Genomic DNA, 20,098 nt, shown 5'->3' with positions numbered 1-20,098 from the left:
TAAAACGAACGCATTTATACATTCATATCCATACACATGCACACACTCTCTCCACCCAACACACACACACACACACACACACACACACACACACACACACACACATATATATATATATATATACTTATGCACATACAGAGACATGACCGAAGTGAGAAACATATAGCGGACATACAGAAAATAGAGAAGCACAACTTTACCATTGCACATATACAAAAGTGACTAATTTGCTGATGCAGATGTTACAGGTAATAACATCCAATTTACAGGCGAACAAGTAAGAACAAAGCACAAAGGTAGAAATAAAATAAATTCACTGCATGTAGGTATAGATACAAACTTCACGGAAAAAGCATGATTTTTGTATTTTTTTAGCTGGTTATTAAAAAAAAAAAAAAAAGAAAAAAAAAGCAAGCTTTGTGGGCCTATTGTTTGTGGAGCAGAAGTTCTCGTATGTTTGATTTGAAGGAACGTAATGAATCGCACGTCTTAATGAACGAAGGAAGAAAGTTCCAAGCAGATGGTCCATAAAATGCAAAGCTAGATTTGTACAAGAGAGAGAGAGCGTAAAGGGTAAGATGAAGTTGTGGCTCCATTCCAGTATAGCGTCCATTTTTCACCTGTTTTAATTAATTTTCATTCTGATTTAGATGAATTTGATTACGAAATGATCTTTGCTGGTGTTACTTTCTTGAATTTGATTACACATTTTGTTGTAGTCGTCGTATGTTTTTACTTTTATTCCATGTTTTTAGCCTGTTATATGGTTTCTCATGGCTTTGAGCTTTTAGTTTCCATATCCATCTCACTCACTCTTTCCTCTCCCTCGTCCCCCGTTACCACTTTCTCGCTGTCTGTCTGTCTCCCTCTCTCACACTCTATTTGGGTAGAGGGAGAATAGTGTGTGTGTGTGTGTGTGTGTGTGTGTGTGTGTGTGTGTGTGTGTGTGTGTGTGTGTGTGTGTGTGTGTGAGCGCGAACATAAAAAAACAACAACTGTGCTGAAATCATGTATTAGGCAGTTAAAAAGAAAGTATCTAAGAGTCACAACCAAAGAAAATGCACTGACATTGACTGTTACACGCTAAGGACTCACAATGACAGTCTCGGTTTATTGACGCCGAGGGAAAGATAAAAGGACCAGGCGCCAAACCAGCAACCCACAAGCGAAGATAACGTCCATGTCCTACATAACTGTCATTTGGGGTCTCGTATCAAACCAGTGACTAAATACAGGGACTTGTGACAACACTCCGAAGCACAACTCCAGTGCCAATGACGGTGCCGTCATATTAATTTATGAATGCTTTGAGGATTGTATCAGAGCAAGAGGGCTTTTTCAATCGGGACACAGTTGTTAAAAAAAAAAAAGCAAAAAAAAAAGAAAGAAAAAAAAAGCAGAAAATCAAGAGAAAGCATTTGGGTCTCACAGGGTAGTGGTAGTAAAGTTGTAGGAGTGAGTGGGGTGCGACTTGAAAAAATTGGTGGTAACATCGGTTTTGTTGCCCGTGTGCTTTGCAAATGGTGATGACAGTTGTTGCCTGGGTGCTTTGCAAATGGTGATGACAGTTGTTGCCTGAGTGCTTTGGAAATGGTGATGACAGTTGTTGCCTGAGTGCTTTGGAAATGGTGATGACAGTTGTTGCCTGAGTGCTTTGGAAATGGCGATGGAATGTGTTACCCGTCATGGGTGATTGTGCTTCATGGGGTGTTGTGTCGGCAGATTCATGGGGGGGGGGGGGGGGGGGGCGTTGTTTGAGGGAAGTGGTGGCGGTCTCCACTTTGGGAGGGACGCTCACTCAGTCTGGCTCCGCGACTGAGCCATTATTGTCTTTAGTAGGGGGCTTAGTAGGTGGTGTCCTAAATACGCTGAATCAGAACAGGCACCACTGAACACCATCGAAGTGACTCAGCAGCAGTGCAGGATCTCCTCTGGTGTGTGGCGTCCTGGCGACCTAACATCGATGGTTCCCTGCGGACTGCCGACGCTGGGACTGTGACGGACGAACCCAGGTGTGGCCGTGAATTGGATCTAAATGAGCGGCGTGGGAGTAATGCCACTGAAACGGTGCAGCTGATGGGGCAGCAAAAAAAGTACATAAATTTAACAGTGTAATAGTGCAATATGAGAAAGGGAGAGAGAGAGATGACGATGATGATGATACAGATGATGATAATGAGGACGATGACGGTGATGAACAGAGAGAGAGAGAGAGAGAGAGAGAGAGAGAGAGACAGACAGACAGACAGACAGACAGAGACAGAGACAGAGAGACAGAGAGATTGACAGAGAGAGAGAGACAGAGAGAGACAGAGAGAGGAGTATGACAATCTTCATCTCGTTGTACCTTTGCTTTCTCTTCCCACTTCCGCTGTCTGGTGAGTGACTGGGGAACAGAATCAGAGGTGCACACAACCATTTGCGTACACGTGGTGGAAAACCCATTCAGTTCAACCAGTAAATGTCTGTTTTGTTCCCAACGATACTGGTTCTGCTGTTTATTGGATCTATTAGTCAGTGACATGGCGGGATGAGGGCTGACTTGAGTTTAGAGAAAACTTATGATATGGGAAGAAACATGTGACATGCTACCTTCAGGCAAACCTATTATTTTTTGGCAATGATAGCTGCATAAATACTGCAGGTTTTATTTCTTCTTTGCGCATTGCGCTACTAAGCGCGTTGGGTAACGCTGCTGGTCAGGCATCTGCTTAGCAGATGTTGTGTAGCGTATATGGATTTGTCCGAACGGAGTGACGCCTCCTTGAGTTACTGATACTGATACTTACGCCTAGTATTTTGCGTTTTGGGGGAGAGTGATGTTCACTCTGAGACAGGCACATACACTCTGGCTATCTCTCAGTTTTGATCTTAATGATATCTGATATTATTATTATTATTTTTTTTATTATTCATATTATTATCTATTTTTATTTTATTTTATTTATATATCTATTTATTTATTTATTTTATTTTATATATATTTTTTATTTTTATTTTTTTTTTTTTTGCCAAGGCCTGACTAAGCGCGTTGGGTTACGCTGCTGGTCAGGCATCTGCTTGGCAGATGTGGTGTAGCGTATATGGATTTGACCGAACGCAGTGACGCCTCCTTGAGCTACTGATACTGATACTGAAACAAATTTTCCTGATAATGATTTGTGTCTAACTTTATCCTCTTCTACGTGAGGACATGGTGCCTGGACACCACCATACTACATTTTTTTTTTTGGCGGGTCACGTAGTTTCATTTTGGTTCCCGTGGCTCGTAGTCTGAACGCAGGGAACGCAGTCAGTTCGATGAGGCGTTATAGCGATCAGCGGTGTGCTCCAAATGTAAGCGACCCACTGGCACATGGTTTTGGTTTTTGTTTTGTTTTTTCTCTCTCCATTGCTCGAGTCAACTAGGATCAATGTCGTCACAGATATGCATGCACAAAATTCGGTCAAGGCCTCAAAACGAGCCATGCGGGGGAAAACCCGAGTCAACCATGCTGAAAGGCTTCTCTCTGTGTCTCCCTCTCTCTCTTTCTTTGCTACCCTCTGTCTCTAACGGTCTGTGTGTGTGTGTGTGTGTGTGTGTGTGTGTGTGTGTGTGTGTGTGTGTGTGTGTGTGTGTGTGTGTGTGTGTGTGTGTGTGTGTGTATCTATCTATCTATCTATATGTATATACATATATATATTATATATATATATATATATATATATATATATGTGTGTGTGTGTGTGTGTGTGTGTGTGTGTGTGTGTGTGTGTGTGTGTGTGTGTGTGTGTGTGTGTGTACACCTGCCCCTCTCCCCCCCCCCATCCACACACATACCAACACACAATTAAACCATCTAGAAACAGGAAATAGTATACTAGAAAAAAAAGGATAACCTTCCTTTCTTCACTTCTATGCACCACAGACAAGAGAAATAAAGCTGTCCTTTCACCGCGGCATGCTCAGACGATTTATGTCCACTGTGGCATTTCCAGATGGACCCCCTAAACAAGGTTTGGATGTGCCATCGGTCCTGACAGTCAGAACGTGAATTACAGTCCATACGTTCAGCGAACACTTTTAGACCAACATTCTTTTCCGGCCATTGTTCGGAGCGATCTGTTCCTACTGCGGCAGAGCTCAGGTTTAACCTATTGATCTGCGCCCTTGTGGTCATACTGTTGAGTGCTTGGTCTGTTTTCGCGAAGGTTTCTTTGTCCGAGGGCCAGTGGAGTCCGGCTACCGTTCTAACTGGGCCTGATGCTTTTAAAGAACGTCCTTGGTGGTTTTTGGTCCGCTGGTTTACAGCTGCAATACTGGACAGTCACTTTTGTTGTACAGGCGGACTGGAAATCCATTCCGTTGTCTGGAAATTCTCTGGGTAATTTCCCTCGTTTCTTTAATGCCTTCGTGTCTCTTGACTGTTATGTGTGTCTATCTTCTCATAATTGTTGACCTATGGTTTCAAGTGTGTGTGTGTGTGTGTGTGTGTGTGTGTGTGTGTCTCTGTGTGTGTGTGTGCGTGTCTGTGTGTGTGTGTGTGTGTGTGTGTGTGTGTGTGTGTCTGTGTGTGTGTGTGTGTGGTGTGTGTGTGAGTCTGTGTGTGTGTGCGTGTCTGTGTGTGTGTGTGTGTGTGTGTGTGTGTGTGTGTGTGTGTGTGTGTCTGTGTGTGGTGTGTGTGGTGTGTGTGTGTGAGTGTGTCTGTGTGTGTCTGTGTGTGTGTTTGTGTGTGAAAGAGAGATAGAGACTGGGAGAGAGAGGGGGGAGACAGGGAGAGAGAAGGAGAGAGAGAGAGAGAGATAAAGAGAGAGAGAGAGAGAGAGAGAGAGAGAGAGAGAGAGAGGAAGACAGACAGACAGAGATAGTAGGCTAGCGAGCTGAGATAGGATTTTGAGGATGGATGTTTTTTCTTGTACTATCGTAGCCCCGCCAATGCTCGAAAGCAATAGATTTGGATACTACGTCCACAGATGCAATCAACGAAGACACCCTCGAAAGAAAGAAAGAAACAAACCAAAGAAAACAAAAAGACATCACCATTGATTTGCTAGGAAGAGGTAAGTGAAAACGGAAGGATCAGTCGTGGCAAAACTGAGCTCTGCTGGTGAACAGTTGTGGGCGTGGCATGCATCGCTTCTGATGGCTTACAGATAATGGACACACGAACAGAGAGAATGAAAGAGAGATAGAATCCAGTGCAATCAACCTATAAACAGACCAATGAGACAAAAAAAAAAAAAAAAAAAAAAAAAAAGCTTCCAGGTTTCCAAGGGCGATAATCATATAGATCGGATCCTTGTGATCGACATATGTTATGATCTTAAGATTGCACTATATAGTCTTGACAAGCCAATGCGTCTACCAGAAAAAAAAGAGACACAAAATACCAACAAGAGAGAAAATGACACGGGGGTCAAGATACTTATCTTCTCTCGTTAGTCGCTCTTCACCTCTTTTGACGAAAACGAACGCCTTAGGCTTTCTCTCAAATTGAGTCAGCAAAGCTGAAAACCATTGGCAACGAGACCGTTTTCTTCGTTTTATTTTTTTCTTCTCCGTTTCTGTCCTTTCCTCCTCCCATCCATCAACTCGTTTTGTGTGTTCTTTTTGTTTTCTGTCTGAGACAGTCAGTCAGGATGTCTTTTCTTTGTCTTAAGTCATGTTCTTTCTTTTGCCGGTCTTTTTATGTTGTTGTTCTGCATCTCGGGTTCTCTTTGTTCTTTTCTGAACTTGATTTCTATAGTTCTTCCCTTCTTTATGTCCCTTGAAAGTACACCCAGCAGATGATCAAATAGGCTCACCAGACATTGCTGGGGGCATAGGAGTGGGAGGGGTGTGGTGACTCAAACAACAAATGCGTGTCCAGGGGTACGGGAACTTTCCGTTCACCGACAACACGCCACAAGACAAGAAAATGGGGTCATTAACTATTCAACATCTTCTGAAACTCAAGGTACTTGTCCGCTTCCCCTGGATACGGGAGCACAAGATTACCGCGGACCCAAAACAAAAGACTATTCCATTCCCAGCGGCGTTCTCACTGTGCCTAGCATCAGCATAAAATAGTCTTCACCTCCCATCTATAGACCGGAGACAGAGGTGAAAAGAAGAGAAAGAGGAATAAAGGAAGGAAGGAAGGAAGGAAGGAAGGAAGTCTTTACCTCCCATCTATAGATCGGATACAGCAATGAAAAGAAGAGAAAGAGAAATAAAGGATGGAAGGAAGGAAGGAAGGAAGGTAGGAAGAAAGAAACTCAAAGGGGTGCTGGCAGTGTCTTTTGGAAGAAGGACTGAAGCAGGGACGGAAGGACGTGAGGAAGGAACAAATGGAGAGAGAGAGAGAGTGAGAGAGAGAGAGAGTGAGAGAGAGTGTGTGTGAGAGAGAGAGATGGGGTGAGGGCTGGGGAAGACAGAGACAGACAAAGACATAAGCTGAGATAGTGAGTAAGAAACACGCACACAACAACAACACACAAACACACACACATATCTATACATCCATATATATCTGTCTATCTATCTATGTATCTGTCTATCTATCTATATATCTATCTTTATCTATGAGACTTATAAGACAATACTGTTTTTGGATTCTGATTCAAAAGAGATGGGGAGGGCGGGGGAGAAGGGGGGGGAGCGAGAGATAGAGAGAGGGAGAGAGAAATGACAATTTTATTTCATACAAAAAATTGTTCATATTCAAAGAGGTGGAACAAATCGAGAGAGAGAGAGGGGGGGAGATCAGGAGGCTGCGGAGTGAGAGAGAGAGAGAGAGAGAGAGAGAGAGAGAGAGAGAGAGAGAGAGAGAGACGGGGAAGGGGTCTGTGGTCTGAGGAAGAGAGAAAGTGGGTTAATAGAGAGGAAGGGGTGGGCGGTGGGGGTAAAGGACAGGAACAAGAAAAACATGAGAAAGAAAAAATAGAAAATGACCAAAAGGACGAAGCAAAAAACAACAAAAAAACAACAACAAACAAACAAACAAACAAAAAAAAAGCAAAACAAAAAAATCAACAACAAAAAACAAACAAAAAACAACAACAACAACAACAAACCACAAAACAACAACAACAACAACAACAACAACAACAACAAAACAAAACGACAACAACAGAAAACTAACGAAGAAAGTTTAAAAAAAAAGTAATAATGACAATAACAAAAAGAAAGAAATAAGGACTCAGAGAGGTCCGTTCAAAGACCTGCAAAAAAGCGTTGGTCTGGCTCCAAAGACACTTGTACATATATATACCACAATCATAAATCAGAAGAACGTTCTGGAGGATGCGAAGCATCCAAAATAGAAACAGTAATGCCTTTGCTTCACAGACAGAAAAAAGTGTATGGAAAACTCCTAACACACAGACACACATACACATACACACACACACACACACACACACATATATATATATATGTGTGTGTGTGTGTGTGTGTGTGTGTGTGTGTGTGTGTGTGTGTGTGTGTGTGTGTGTCTGTGTGCACGCGTGCGCGCGTGCGTGCTAGTGTGTTCTAACTGTATATATGATGCCGCAAATGACAGACTTATGCAAAGTCAGGAAATGGTAAATTAGTTAAGAATAGTAATTCTCCGTCGTTTCGTCAGCTAATAAATAGTTCATCCAGAAAAGAGGTTAGGATGAATGACATCAGTCAACGATATGACACCTGTTTCTTTCCCAGTGAACCAATAGTTAATTTCAAAAAAGAGGATTGTTAAAGCAGTCCAACTCCCAAAGCCGCCTGTTGGCACAGTGGATCTCATGGGAGTATATGCGTCTTCACTCGCATGGAAAGCAGTCGTCCTTGGATGGCGCGGTCCAGTTTTAATCACCATCGGTCTAAACCGTACGCTGCAAAATTTACTGTGGTTCTTGTGTACTCCCTGCTATATGCTCTGTGTGTTTGCATATCTATTTGTCATCTATCTGAAGGCAAAATCTACAGGTCTTGTAAAGCCACCGAGCTCTCATTTTTCGTGGACCAGTTCCGACATTTTCTCTGTTTTTATGGACTTCTAGGGTGGATTCTTTGTTTACTCACTGAACCGCAGCTCAGTGGCTATCCCGAGCATACAGGGATCACAACATGCTAAGGACGACTTAAGCAGGTATGTGTTCGTACAATGTTGAATCAAAAGGCTGCATAATTATGGTCTATCACCATCCTGTCACTGAGCACACACACGGCTGTTTCAGGCACACGTGCACCATTAACAGCTTGAAATGTGTTTGAAAAGTCGATGTTTCTTGTCAAAAAATTACGCTTCCCCGGTGGTTTGTAAACGATAGTTATGGCTTTTCATTGTTAAAAAAAAGAAGAAGAAGAAAAAAAGCATGTGCGCTGCAAGAAATCATATCTGGTTGTGTGTGGTGCTCATTATATTGGCTAAATTCACAACTGTTTGTGGAAAACCCAGCATCATTTCACCAAGAAGAAAACTGTGCAGGATCCAAGGTGGTCCTTCAGTTTTTGTGACAGCTGTAGATAACCTTTTGAGGTATGGGGTAAAGAATGGGGCCAGCCAGCGCTTGCTGGATCTCTAAAGATGACTGATCAATCAGTTCCAAAACATACAGATTATTGTTCCATTTCCCCCACCATCTCTGGCATTGCCCCCAGATGAAAGGGTTCTACGAACAGTCTAAAGCTGTCGTTTCTAAATGTCGATTATATGTAATTACTTGATTAAAGCAATGAATCCTCGGTGCGGTGGCCTTCTGGTAATGCACCCGCCTAGAACGCAGGTGTACATGGTCTGGAGTCCCCGCTCAGACATGGTTTTTTTACTCACCCCCTTCTCCCCAATAACAGACAATAAACAACGTGCACATTGTGAAAACAGCAGTGACACGCTCAGCTCGCGGAGAGCAGCCCGTACTTCACACCAAGAATTAATGTTGTGACAGAAAATAGAAATACAATAAAATACGGTCCACCAAGAAAACCTCGCAACTGGTCAGTGCGCGGGATATTACAAAAAAAAAATGTTGGGCGTGGATTGTTGTCCAAGTCAAACTTACAGACATAAACAGACAAAGAGCCATACAGAGCAGTACTTTCTCCACCAGAAAGAGTGGGAGAGTTAAGGAAACAACAACATGGTAGGCACAAACGATGGCGTAATTACAACGGAGAAGGGGCACTTCACGATCGTTAACGTGCCACAGGGCGGAGATTACAACCCTCTTTACTAACCATAGAACAACGAAGGACCACGCCGCGTCGGCATTCCATTCAATGAGGGGTGGGGGAGAGTGAGAGCGGGGAACAGGAGGCAGGGGTGGGGTGGAGGAGAGGCAATTACGCCGAAAACACCTTGTGCAGACAGGAGGAAAATGTGCACACACTTCACCAGTGATGGAGGTGATAGGTCGTAGGTTTGTGGAGAAAACAACAGGGGCAGAGTGGAGAGGAGGGAGGGACGGAGGGAATCGTTCGTGTTCAATCAGTGCTCGTTTGTTTTGCAAGTCCTCAAAGGGCATTGTTTTGAAACTGCTGGCCTTGTCGGGGACCTTTTACTCAATATTTTCTACTGTAGCAATGAAAAATGTTTGTCACCGGCCATCAGTAAACTGTGTATTGCAACCGTGTGCCTTCTTTTCCTTTTTTTCCTGTGGATGTGTTCAGCTGCTTTTCCACATTTTTTCGTCAAAGCCTAGCAGCTCGTAAAAGGGCTGAATATACGCTAAGTTTTATTTTTATTTTTTAAATATTTTTTTAAGGGTAGAACTAAGGTATCGGTTCAAAGACAGCGAAAAAAATTGCCCTAACTCTCAAAGCGTTTATTCATACATGCTAAGATCGTAAATAGAAGGGACTCGCTGGAGAACGAGGGCATCCAAATTAAAAATGTATAATAAAATATCTGTCGGTAATGCCTTTGTTCCAAATCAAACCCAGACGACCTCCCAACAGGCCGTCGCGCGCGGTAAAAACAAAACAAAACAAAAAACAAACAAACAAACAAAAACCATTGGCTGTGCATTGTGGCTCAAATCAAAGACACACACTGACAAAAATTGTGTGTGTGTGTTTGCGCGCGCGCAACCGCGTGCACACATCTGTGTTTCTGCGTGTGTTTGGGTGCTTGTGTGTCTTCTCTCCACGTATACTTCCATGTATGCACATGTTCGCAAATGCATATATACTATGTATGTCCTATAATGACATTCTGATTCCTGTGGCCAATAATCTAGAAGCCGCTTTGTGTCCTGACGCAAATCAAATTATATATATTTTTTTTCCATCACTCCTAGTTTATCAGCAATACCACGCAACACATCGTCAATCATCATTACACACAACACGTTTTGTCGCTGTTTCCGAACAACTAGGGCAAGAAAAAAAAAAACCGTTCTCACTGCGTCCAAAACACGCTCAATCGTTCCCACACCAACATTGCACCATTTCATGAGACCCGAATGATTTCCCGTGTTTGTTGGGTTTTTTTTTTATATACTCTTTGTTTTACAACAGTGTCACAATGGAAAAAGCCACTTTGCTCAAACACAACGCCCACAGCATTTATCAGTAAATTGGACAGTGTCATCATCGTCACCAGGGTTATGTGTCGGAGAGCTGTCACTGGTCCCCGTATGGTTTCCCTTGTTTGATGGAATGGCTTTAGGTTAAATGACCCCAATAACATGTCTCTGCGACATAAACCTTTTTCTCGGATATGGGTTGTTGATGAGTCGACAGCGAAAATTGTCATTTATCTTTGATGGCAGTGATGGGAACTCGCCATGTGAGTTTTCAGTTTGTAGTCGCAAATATAAGTGAATTTTATTCCTTCCTTCTTCTCTCTCTTTAGGTGCTCGCGCGTTCACAGACGCAGATATACTCATACACATACAACAAAACATGAGTGCCTATCCATCATCCTCAGACTCGGAAAAATGTGAATAACGTGTCTGTCTGTCTCTGTCTGTCTGTCTCTCCTGATTACGGCTTCAATTGTTTTCCCGTGTAGATTGTTGTTTCAGATAATATCACATACTGAAATCTCATGCTAGTATAATGTACCAGTCTTTTCTTTCAAAAGTGCAAAGCCATACTCTCTCTCTCTTTCTCCCCCCCCCCCCCCCTCTCTCTCTCTCGCTGTGATGTTGACTAAATATCCATAGAACCCTCTCACTGTTACAACGGAAAGCAAACAAGATTGTTTTCGGCGTGAACTGGATCAACCAGTTCCGCATTCTCGTCATCACCAAACCGTGCATCACAAAAAAAGAACTCCTCTTTTCATCTCATTGTCTGCCAGCCAGACAGCTCTGCTGACAATATAGCGTGAGACAAGGACGCTTGCTAATGGCTTCTCTCTTCGTGGAAAAGTCACTTTAGCGCGGATGCTACTTTTCCGGTGCAATTTCAAAGGCTGATGCACTATCCATATTATCTGGGCCGTATGTCCCAATCGCTGCCGCTGGCTCTTCGTTTCACGATGTATCTGATTTAATATGAAGTTATGGTTCACAGAACCAGATGCTGATCAATAATCAACTGATCCAATGTGTTATTCGCTCGCTATATAATACAGCAAACACCGTTTTTCAGTCTGACATTGCATTGTCATCAGACAATGGCTGTGGTATTATTTGTCGCGCCTGTCGTTACGTGACTTCTGCATAGGACAGTCTGCATCGGTTTGGGTCCGGTCTGTTTGTCACTGACACTTCTGACAAAATCATGCGTCCTAAAACTTGAGCTCACATAGACAGATACTCCCTGTAGTATACGGGGAACGTGCAGGATTGGCATTACTTGTCTGTGAGAAAAAAAAGAAGATGGCCGTTCGTCACGAACCAGGAAGTGCGCTCATATTTCAGGCTGGAATCGACACAGATCATATCACGACATCTTGAGGCAATGTTGGAGCTGTTCCCTAGTTTAACTAAAACAAAAACAAAAAAACAACAACAAAAACACCCAAAACAACTGACAGAATATTTGAAGTGATACAAGACAATATTCCTTGTGACCCCGGTACACTTTGTAATAAAGGCATGTTCTATTCTATGTTAAATGTTCATCGGTTTTAAGATAAATCTCACAGTTGTTTTAAAGAACAGAATGTCACAGGGAATAAAGGTAGGGTGTACAGGTCTCGTAGGAATAAACTCTTTACGTGGAAATGGGCACAAAACGCACAAAATCTTTATCTGGAGAATCCGACAGTTGAAGAAACGGAAGACAACATGGAGGGTTTTACAAGAAACACAAAAAACTAGTCCTGTTTACTATCCTTTAGAACAGAATCGGATTCAGTCAAGGAAGTACACATCCAACATTCTGTCTGTAAGTTTGGAGCTGACTGATAATTCCTGCTAGTTCCTGAACTAAAACTACTAACAATATTACTACGTCATGCCTTCTGGCATCACGAGAATGTCTGTTTTCTTGGGGGGACAGACATACATAATGGGGGCGGTTGATAATTCGTACAGTACTTTCAGCGTGCCGCCAACTTGCATTCTGTTCTGGGAACAGACCGTGAACGAATCCTCTTCCCTCCATTCCCATCAAACTAGCAGGCCAGTTATTCACACCTCTGAAGTCACTTTCGTATAGATCTCTCACTTTGTCACTTTCGTGATGACCTGTGGAGAGCGGATCCGACTTGGATTTCGACATCACAAATGGTGTACCTATAATGCATTCCAGCTGTAGTAAAGCGTGTGCCAGACTGGCTCCGCCGCGTGAGCCATTCAATGGTAGTTCGAACCCAGGTAAAGTTATCTTTCTCTTCCTCCTATTTTTCGCTGTTCCATTTCACCCCCACCTCCCACTCCGTCTCTGTTTCACTGTCTCGCTCACCCTCTCTCTCTTTCTCTGTGTCTCATTTGTTCTCCTCCAGGTCTCGAATCTTTCTTTCACTCCAACTTTTTTTTCACGCTCCCCCATCTCCCTTTTCTCTGTCTGTCTAGTCTCTCTGTATCAAACCTCCAATCCTGTCTGTCTGTCTGTGGGTGTGTGCATGTGTGTTTCACTGTCTCGCCCACTCTCTCTCTCTTTCTCTATGTATCATTTATCATCCTCCAGGTCTCAGTCTTTTTTTCACTCCAACGTATTCCTCTTTTCTCTGTCTGTTAAACTCTGTCTCATACCCCCCTCTCTCTCTGTTTCACTGTCTCGCCAACCCCCTCTCTCTCTCTTTCTCTATGTCTCATCTATCCGGGTCTCAGTCTTTCCTTCACTCCTATTAATTCCCCTTTCCTCTATCTGTCTAGTCTCTCTGTCTCATACCTTCTACCACGCCCCTCTCCTTCTCTCTCTCGCTCGCTCTCTCCACTCTCGGTGTATCGTCCATTAGAAACTCCGTTTTTTGTCCTACCACAAACGAAATACGATTTTGAACGTGATCAACTGTACCTATCATACCACCACTCCCGTTCTCTCTCTGTCTCCAGTATTGCATTTTTCATCCCCCACTCAGCTTGTGACAAGGGCGTCAGCAAATGGCGCCATCCCTCTCCCAAGTTAGCGTTCGCAATTCCCCCCCCCCACCCCCACCCCCCACGGTTAAACGTAGCATACATCGATTTTGAATTTAAGCCTTATCGTGATCCGTTATTAACCGTTACACGCGAGTGGGTGTCCGACACGTCTTTTCATTTCAAGAAGACGTCTTGTGAAAGATTTATTTTTCATACAAACTTGTCTGTATGGATGGCTCCATCCAGAAGGCAGACAACTTCTGATAAAACAATCACGTCTGATCCAAACTCCTGCTTTGAATTTCCTATTGGTTGCAACCACTGCCACTCCTTTTGCCTTATCAGTCTGCGTGACTGTCTGCCTAACTGTCTGCGATTCTGTCGTTCTCTCTCTGTCTCTGTCTCTGTCTCTCTCTCTCTCTCTCTCACATATTCTATCCATCACACCGGTCCCCCAATCCCCCACACTCTATTTTCGTGAAATAATCCAACTGCGAATGTCAGCCCGTGAATGTGGGTGAAAATTGTCCCACCACAATACATCAGCACAATCAAAATCATCATGTTGCGCGGGGTGGGCACAAATAGACGTTATCTCTCTCTCTCTCTCTCTCTGTGTGTGTGTGTGTGTGTGTGTGTGTGTGTGTGTGTGTGTGTGTGTGTGTGTGTGTGTGTGTGTGTGTTTATATGCGACACCGACGCTTGCTAATGCTCTTTTCATTTCGCTGAAAAGTCAGTTCGGCTGTGACATAATCGTATGAGGCCTATAGTGTATCGAGCTCTGTTGGTTTTTTTGTTTTCAAAGAATATACGACGGTATAAATCATTACCACCATGATTTTTTCTTGTTCTTGTCTTCCGCCTTCGTAGCCTGCATACAATTTTCACGGACACAGATTCCAACAAATGCGAATTTTCTGTGGATGGATGTTTTCCCCTGTCATTTATGCAGCCGTATCCGCTTTCGGGGAACCTGGGAAGATGCACTGTGTGTGTGTGTGTGTGTGTGTGTGTGTGTGTGTGTGTGTGTGTGTGTGTGTGTGTGTGTGTGTGTGTGTGTGCAGTGTGTGTGTGTGTGTGTCCCCATAATCCACCGAACGCTGACATGAGTTATGGGGTATGAGCACGCGTATTTGATCTACTGCATGGGCGCTTTGGCCGAATCGGAGATGCGCAGTACTTCTGATCCAGTGATCAGATCTCGAAGCCTCGTTTCGATATGTTGATGGGAAAGGCACTTTAAATTAATTTTCCTCACACTACCCGGGTGTGAATGGGTTTTGGGAACAGTTAAAGCGGCAGAATGAGAGAGGATTGGGCCTTGTCTTCCTATGCCGATTCCTTGACATGGCGGATATTTAACGTTTAAGATCCGTGTATCTTGTTGACCTGCAAGTTCGGAACATTCACTACCCATACTATTCCCGGGGTTCGACCTGCGCCCACCCCCCTCCACAGACCTTTGCAGATAATTTCTAACGCTCTAAGTACTCGGCTGTGACTGTCAGACTTTCAACGATAAATTTCATCATATGTGATAACAAAAGCAGGCACATCAGTCACGCATGAACGAGCGAAAGAGAGACAAACAGAACTGATGAAAGAGACGGAGAGTACACAGTCAGACAGACAAACAGACCGACAAACAGAGAGAGAGAGAGAGAGAGAGAGAGAGAGAGAGAGAGAGAGAGAGAGAGAGGTGTAGGGGTGGGGTAGGGGGCGGGGGGAGCGGATGTTAGTGTGAGTGTGTACCTGCTTGACTGTCTGCTTGTCTGTCTGTGTGAATTCTTGCCTTCCTTTTTTCACGGAATTTCAAGCACTTTGTTTTGGCGAATCGTTCAGTTATTAATAAGTCATTTCCACCGTATCATTGAATCAAATTGTAAGGATTACTTCTGAAATGACGAACACAATAATTTGACTCTGTTCACGCTCTCCGGAATAGACACAAACAGTATTCTGATCCTGATTTCGAATACTGTTCCTGATTTCGATCTCCGCACACAGTATTTTGATTCTGATTACGATCTCCGGAAAAGACTGACACACACATTATTTTGATTCTGATTACGATCTCCGGAAAAGACGGACACACACAGTATTTTGATTCCGATTACGATCTCCGAAACTTCGAGACACTACGCATAATTAGACTCCGTTTCCGCTCTCCGGGAAAATCCAGAATATCCTGAGCTGAGTTGGAAAAGAGATTTCAACAGAACTAAGTTCGCTTAGCGTTTCTAACTTTCTTTTGTCTACGATAATTTCACAGACTTTATCAAACAACAACAACAACAACAAAACACGCTCTCGCAACCTAGCCGTTGACTCGATCAGCTGCTTTCGGTCAGAAAGTAAACCGGTTATAAATATCGGTTACAATCCGACGAACACAAAGGTGTAAGTAAACTGTTCACACACACACACACACACACACACACACACACACACACACACACACAGGCACTCACAAAAGCAAAGCAAAAAAAAAAAAAACAAAAACAAAAAAAACAACAACAACAAAAAACAAAAATGACTCCCAACCCCTCACCCTCACCTCACCCCTCATAGCAACGGGAATTTCCACAGAGCTCTGACATGAAGAAAGGTTTGAAATTAAACACACAAGCATTGAGCATAATTTCCTTATTGTAATTGTTCTGATCCCAGTATTAATTGACTTTTAAAACAGTAACAAAAATCATTAAGAAAAGTTAGTCTAATTGGGGTGATAGTATTTATAACAACATGAACACATCACGCAGACTTAAACATCAGTTGCAAGAAAACTTCGAGCAAAGGGAATTTCCACAACTATTTTTAATCACCAAATCAGTTTGACAAGGGGCCACGTTAATTTAAGGAACTCGTCGCAACGGTAATTCCCACAACCATGTCATCAGGCGAGGTTGATATGGGGCCCGCTTTTGGGGACACTTCTCATTTCGCGACAGAGGTAACAACAAAGAGGAACAGCGCAATGCAAGACCACCATGCTCTACCTCCGCTCTGCACGGAGGGTGGAGACATGGAGAAACAGTCTCAGAAATGGTGTGAAGCGAACGTAGTGGTGCCACAGTCATCTGTGAAGCAAGTGTCCGGTTTGTTGGAAACGGTAGGCCTGAAGCGACACTGCGATCAGAAGAGTGCTGGTACCGAGGCTGGTTCGGTGAAGACTGCTGCAGGTGAGAGCGTTATTATCATTGTTTATCTGGATTCACTGCAGTTTGTGGAGAATGTATACATATACATTTATGCATTCATTTGAGTATAAGGTAAAAAGAAACAACACATACACACAAAAAAAGAGAAAAATCTACAAACGCACTTAAATATTTGATGCGCAAAAATTGTAAAATGTAATCTATGTGCCACACGCACGCGTACACACACGCACACCCCCCCCCACACCCACACCCACACACACACACACACCACACACACACACACACACACACACACACACACACACACAAACACAAAACGGACTCATGTCTTTCAGTACTAGTAGTGTAGTCTTCGTCTCTGCGTGACTGGACTTAGCTTTCTCCGCATAAACACATTCAACACAAACCAACACTCACTCCCCATCTGTCTATGGCGTCATTCTTATCAACATTAGCTTTATCATGACGCCTATCCATTACGTCACCCGATCTAGGACGGATCAACCCCCCGAGACCCCTCCAAAACATCCGGAGGTCCGAGCAGACAGCAGACAACATCCTTGCTGTAGACAGCAACAGTTTGGGTACCAGGCCTTCTGGTTCCCATGGTGGAGACACAACAGACAGCCTTTCGATGTCTCCAGGTGGTGACCTTTTAGTACATCAACTTGTAACGCACCTATGCAAGGTTGCTATCTTTGCAGCGCAAAGTTTACTTTTCGTTCAGAACGTTCCAAAGTCTTAGAGTTTATTCTCAACGCTAAGCAGACTTAGCGCTGCTTAGATCGCTCATGAATGCAGCCCAGCCCAGCTGGTGTCCAAGGAAACAGAACCACTATGATACAATTTTCGCTCACAATTGCAGCGGCTGATTTGAGTAGACTTTAGTGTATAAACCTAGGTTTATTTTCCTGTTGTTTGTAAAGACCTGCGTTTTTATGTAGTTAACTTTGATTGTTTATATATCTAATTATTTCATCTTATCTAAATATCATTTCATTTCCAAACAATAATTCACACTAATTCAATTTTTCCTTATTCGTAATGCGCACAAAACATCTTCAGTTTGGATCAAGTTACCTTACCTAATCCAGTAGGTATATTTATCAAACAATAGTTACCAAACCCTTTTATTACAATTACTTCATGTGAATAACCGTAAATCATCTAAGTTGTCGGGTTACTATTGTCCATCCAAATACCATCAGCTAGGTACTGATGAAAAAAGTCAGTGCAGCGATGTATTTTCAAGAACGGATAGAGTACAGTGTATGCTTTCCACCTGCGCCTGACACTGCTCAAGATTAGAGACTCACTATCTCATACATTCACGCCACGTGTTAAATTCAGTGATCATTTGATCTTACATTTCGTCTCTGTGTACTTATTTTGAGGACCAAACAAACTTACCACAGAATGGATAAATACAGTTCTAGATGATGAAAAGTGGTTAGCCTGATAGATGGGAATCATAATGCGTATTTGCCTTTTTGGACAACGGTTGTGTAACAGCTGCTTATAAACACTTTATAAAAAAATATATATTGTAGATTCAACCATTTGCCTTCTAAATGATGGCAGCGATGCCAGAATTCCCGATACTGCTACTCACAGAGCATCTGTTATAGATATGTCTTTAGTATCACCTACGTTATTTCCAGGGTGCACGTGTTGTTATAGATTACTGGAAATCATATTACACACGTTGAAAATCACCGTGTCTTGTGCTGATATCTACCCCCTTTTCTTACAATGGATTGTGAGCAGTCAAATAATGAATGGCGTACCGGAATAGCTTGAGCAAGTGCAGGTAACAGTTTTTGGTTATTTATGTTATTGGTCCCAATCAATTAGTGTATTAGTGTATCAATCAATAATGTATTGTAAACGACACACATATGCATAATATTCACACACCGACATACACCCACACACCCAGGCACACGATACGTAGACGCAAATCCAAACTGAAAACCAAGATTAATCCTCATGGTTTTCACTGTTCCCTCCTCACTGTCATCAGGTTCCCAAGACACCGCCGTTGACGTGGAAGTGTCCAAGGAAGCGGTCATGTTCATGGACCTCCCAGAGCACCTGATCCAGATGGTGACTGAACTGCAACACCTGGAGCCTGCCCTCAGCTTCACCAATGCCCAGCAGCTGTATGAGCGAGTCGACCATCTCCGCAGCAACCCTCAGCTACAGGTACATTTCGGAATTAAGCACTACAACCGTCAGCTGACCTCCCAGACCTCCGCCAGCGCGCCCTCAGTGTCACCAGGTACCGAAGGCACCGCCGTTGACGTGGAAGTGGCCAAGGCAGCAGTCATTTACATGGACTTTCCAGAGCCTCTGGTCCAGCTGGTGATTGACCTGCAGCACCTGGAGCCTGAACTCAGCTTCACCAACGCCCAGCAGTTGTACGAGAGGGTCCATAAACTCTGCAGAAGCCCTCGGCTGCAGCGCCATTACGGTAGGAGACTCTACCTCCATCAGCAAGCCTCCAAGACCTCCGCCAGCGCCAAGGCAAAATCCTGGAAGCAGAAGAAAGGTGGAGCTTCAAGCGCCACCTCCAATCCTGACTGTGATCGACAGAAAGTTCCTGCAGGGATGTCGGAAGGTTCTCATCGTTCATCGGTAGAGGAACCTTCCACATCATCTCCATCCACTTCCTCCCTCAGAGCTGCTGAAGTCACAGCCACGTGCAGTCACAGTCAGGCAGACCTACCAAAGCCCGACGTTTTCACCACCACCACCAACACCACCACAAGGCCCAGCAAAGAGCTCAAACAGAAGGTACGGGAGCTGGCGAAAGTGAACCGGCAACTGTTGCAGCGTCAAAAGTGCCGGGGGTGCAGAGAAGTGGCTCTGTCCAGTAGCGGGGTGACCTTCCTGCCCTGCGGTCACTTCCTCACCTGTGAGAGCTGCTCTGAGATGTACGACGACTGTCCGGCCTGTGGCAAGGCCATCATGGCCACCGTGCGCACCTTCCTCTCTTGAACAACTACAAGCCTTCAAGACCTATCACCACTGACATGCAGTTTCCTCGCCTGAAATCCCACTGCCTTCAAGACCTATCATCACTGACACCTTCCTCTCCAGAACACCTACAGACTTCAAGACGTATCTTCGCATCACTAACATATACCTTCCCCGTTCCCCCGAGAAGGAGGATCACGAACACAAACAGCCGATTTCTTTGTGAACGTGGAATCAATTCACTCGTCGTGTCTACATCACCATTGTGTAAAGAACAGAAAAACAAAAGAAAAGGGAAAAGTTTTTTTTTAAAATCAGAAACTACACAGAACTTTCCAGAAATTAATGCACATGGAACGCAGGTATTTGTAAAGGTCTTTAAACTACATGAATCAGAACTAACATCACTTCAAGATGTCGTGGATTTATCTATGTGTGTGAGTGTGTGTGTGTGTGTGTGTGTGTGTGTGTGTGTGTGTGTGTGTGTGTGTGTGTGTGTGTGTGTGTGTGTGTGTGTGTGTGTGTGTGTGTGT

The 20,098-nt window shown here is 43.7% G+C and overlaps 2 protein-coding genes across 3 annotated transcripts in view; one reads left to right on the top strand and one right to left on the bottom strand.

Moving 5' to 3' along the window:
* LOC143292770 (neuropeptide S receptor-like) overlaps nt 1-20,098 on the bottom strand; it is a 178,848-nt gene that overhangs the window by 101,426 nt on the left and 57,324 nt on the right. The gene's annotated exons all lie outside the window — the stretch shown is intronic.
* The window catches only part of LOC143292767 (uncharacterized), a 3,734-nt gene continuing 81 nt past the window's right edge, over nt 16,446-20,098 (top strand). The window contains exons 1-2 of the mRNA XM_076603321.1: nt 16,446-16,604; nt 18,610-20,098. The exon at nt 18,610-20,098 is cut by the window's right edge and continues 81 nt beyond it. Coding sequence (XP_076459436.1) covers nt 16,448-16,604; nt 18,610-19,586 — 1,134 coding nt within the window. The 5' untranslated portion in view covers nt 16,446-16,447 and the 3' untranslated portion in view covers nt 19,587-20,098. The remainder of the gene's footprint in view (nt 16,605-18,609) is intronic.

Source organism: Babylonia areolata, chromosome 1 (assembly GCF_041734735.1).
Source record: "Babylonia areolata isolate BAREFJ2019XMU chromosome 1, ASM4173473v1, whole genome shotgun sequence".
In the NCBI taxonomy this organism is placed as follows: Eukaryota; Metazoa; Mollusca; class Gastropoda; order Neogastropoda; family Buccinidae; genus Babylonia; species Babylonia areolata.
This window is presented reverse-complemented; position numbering and strand designations above follow the sequence as displayed.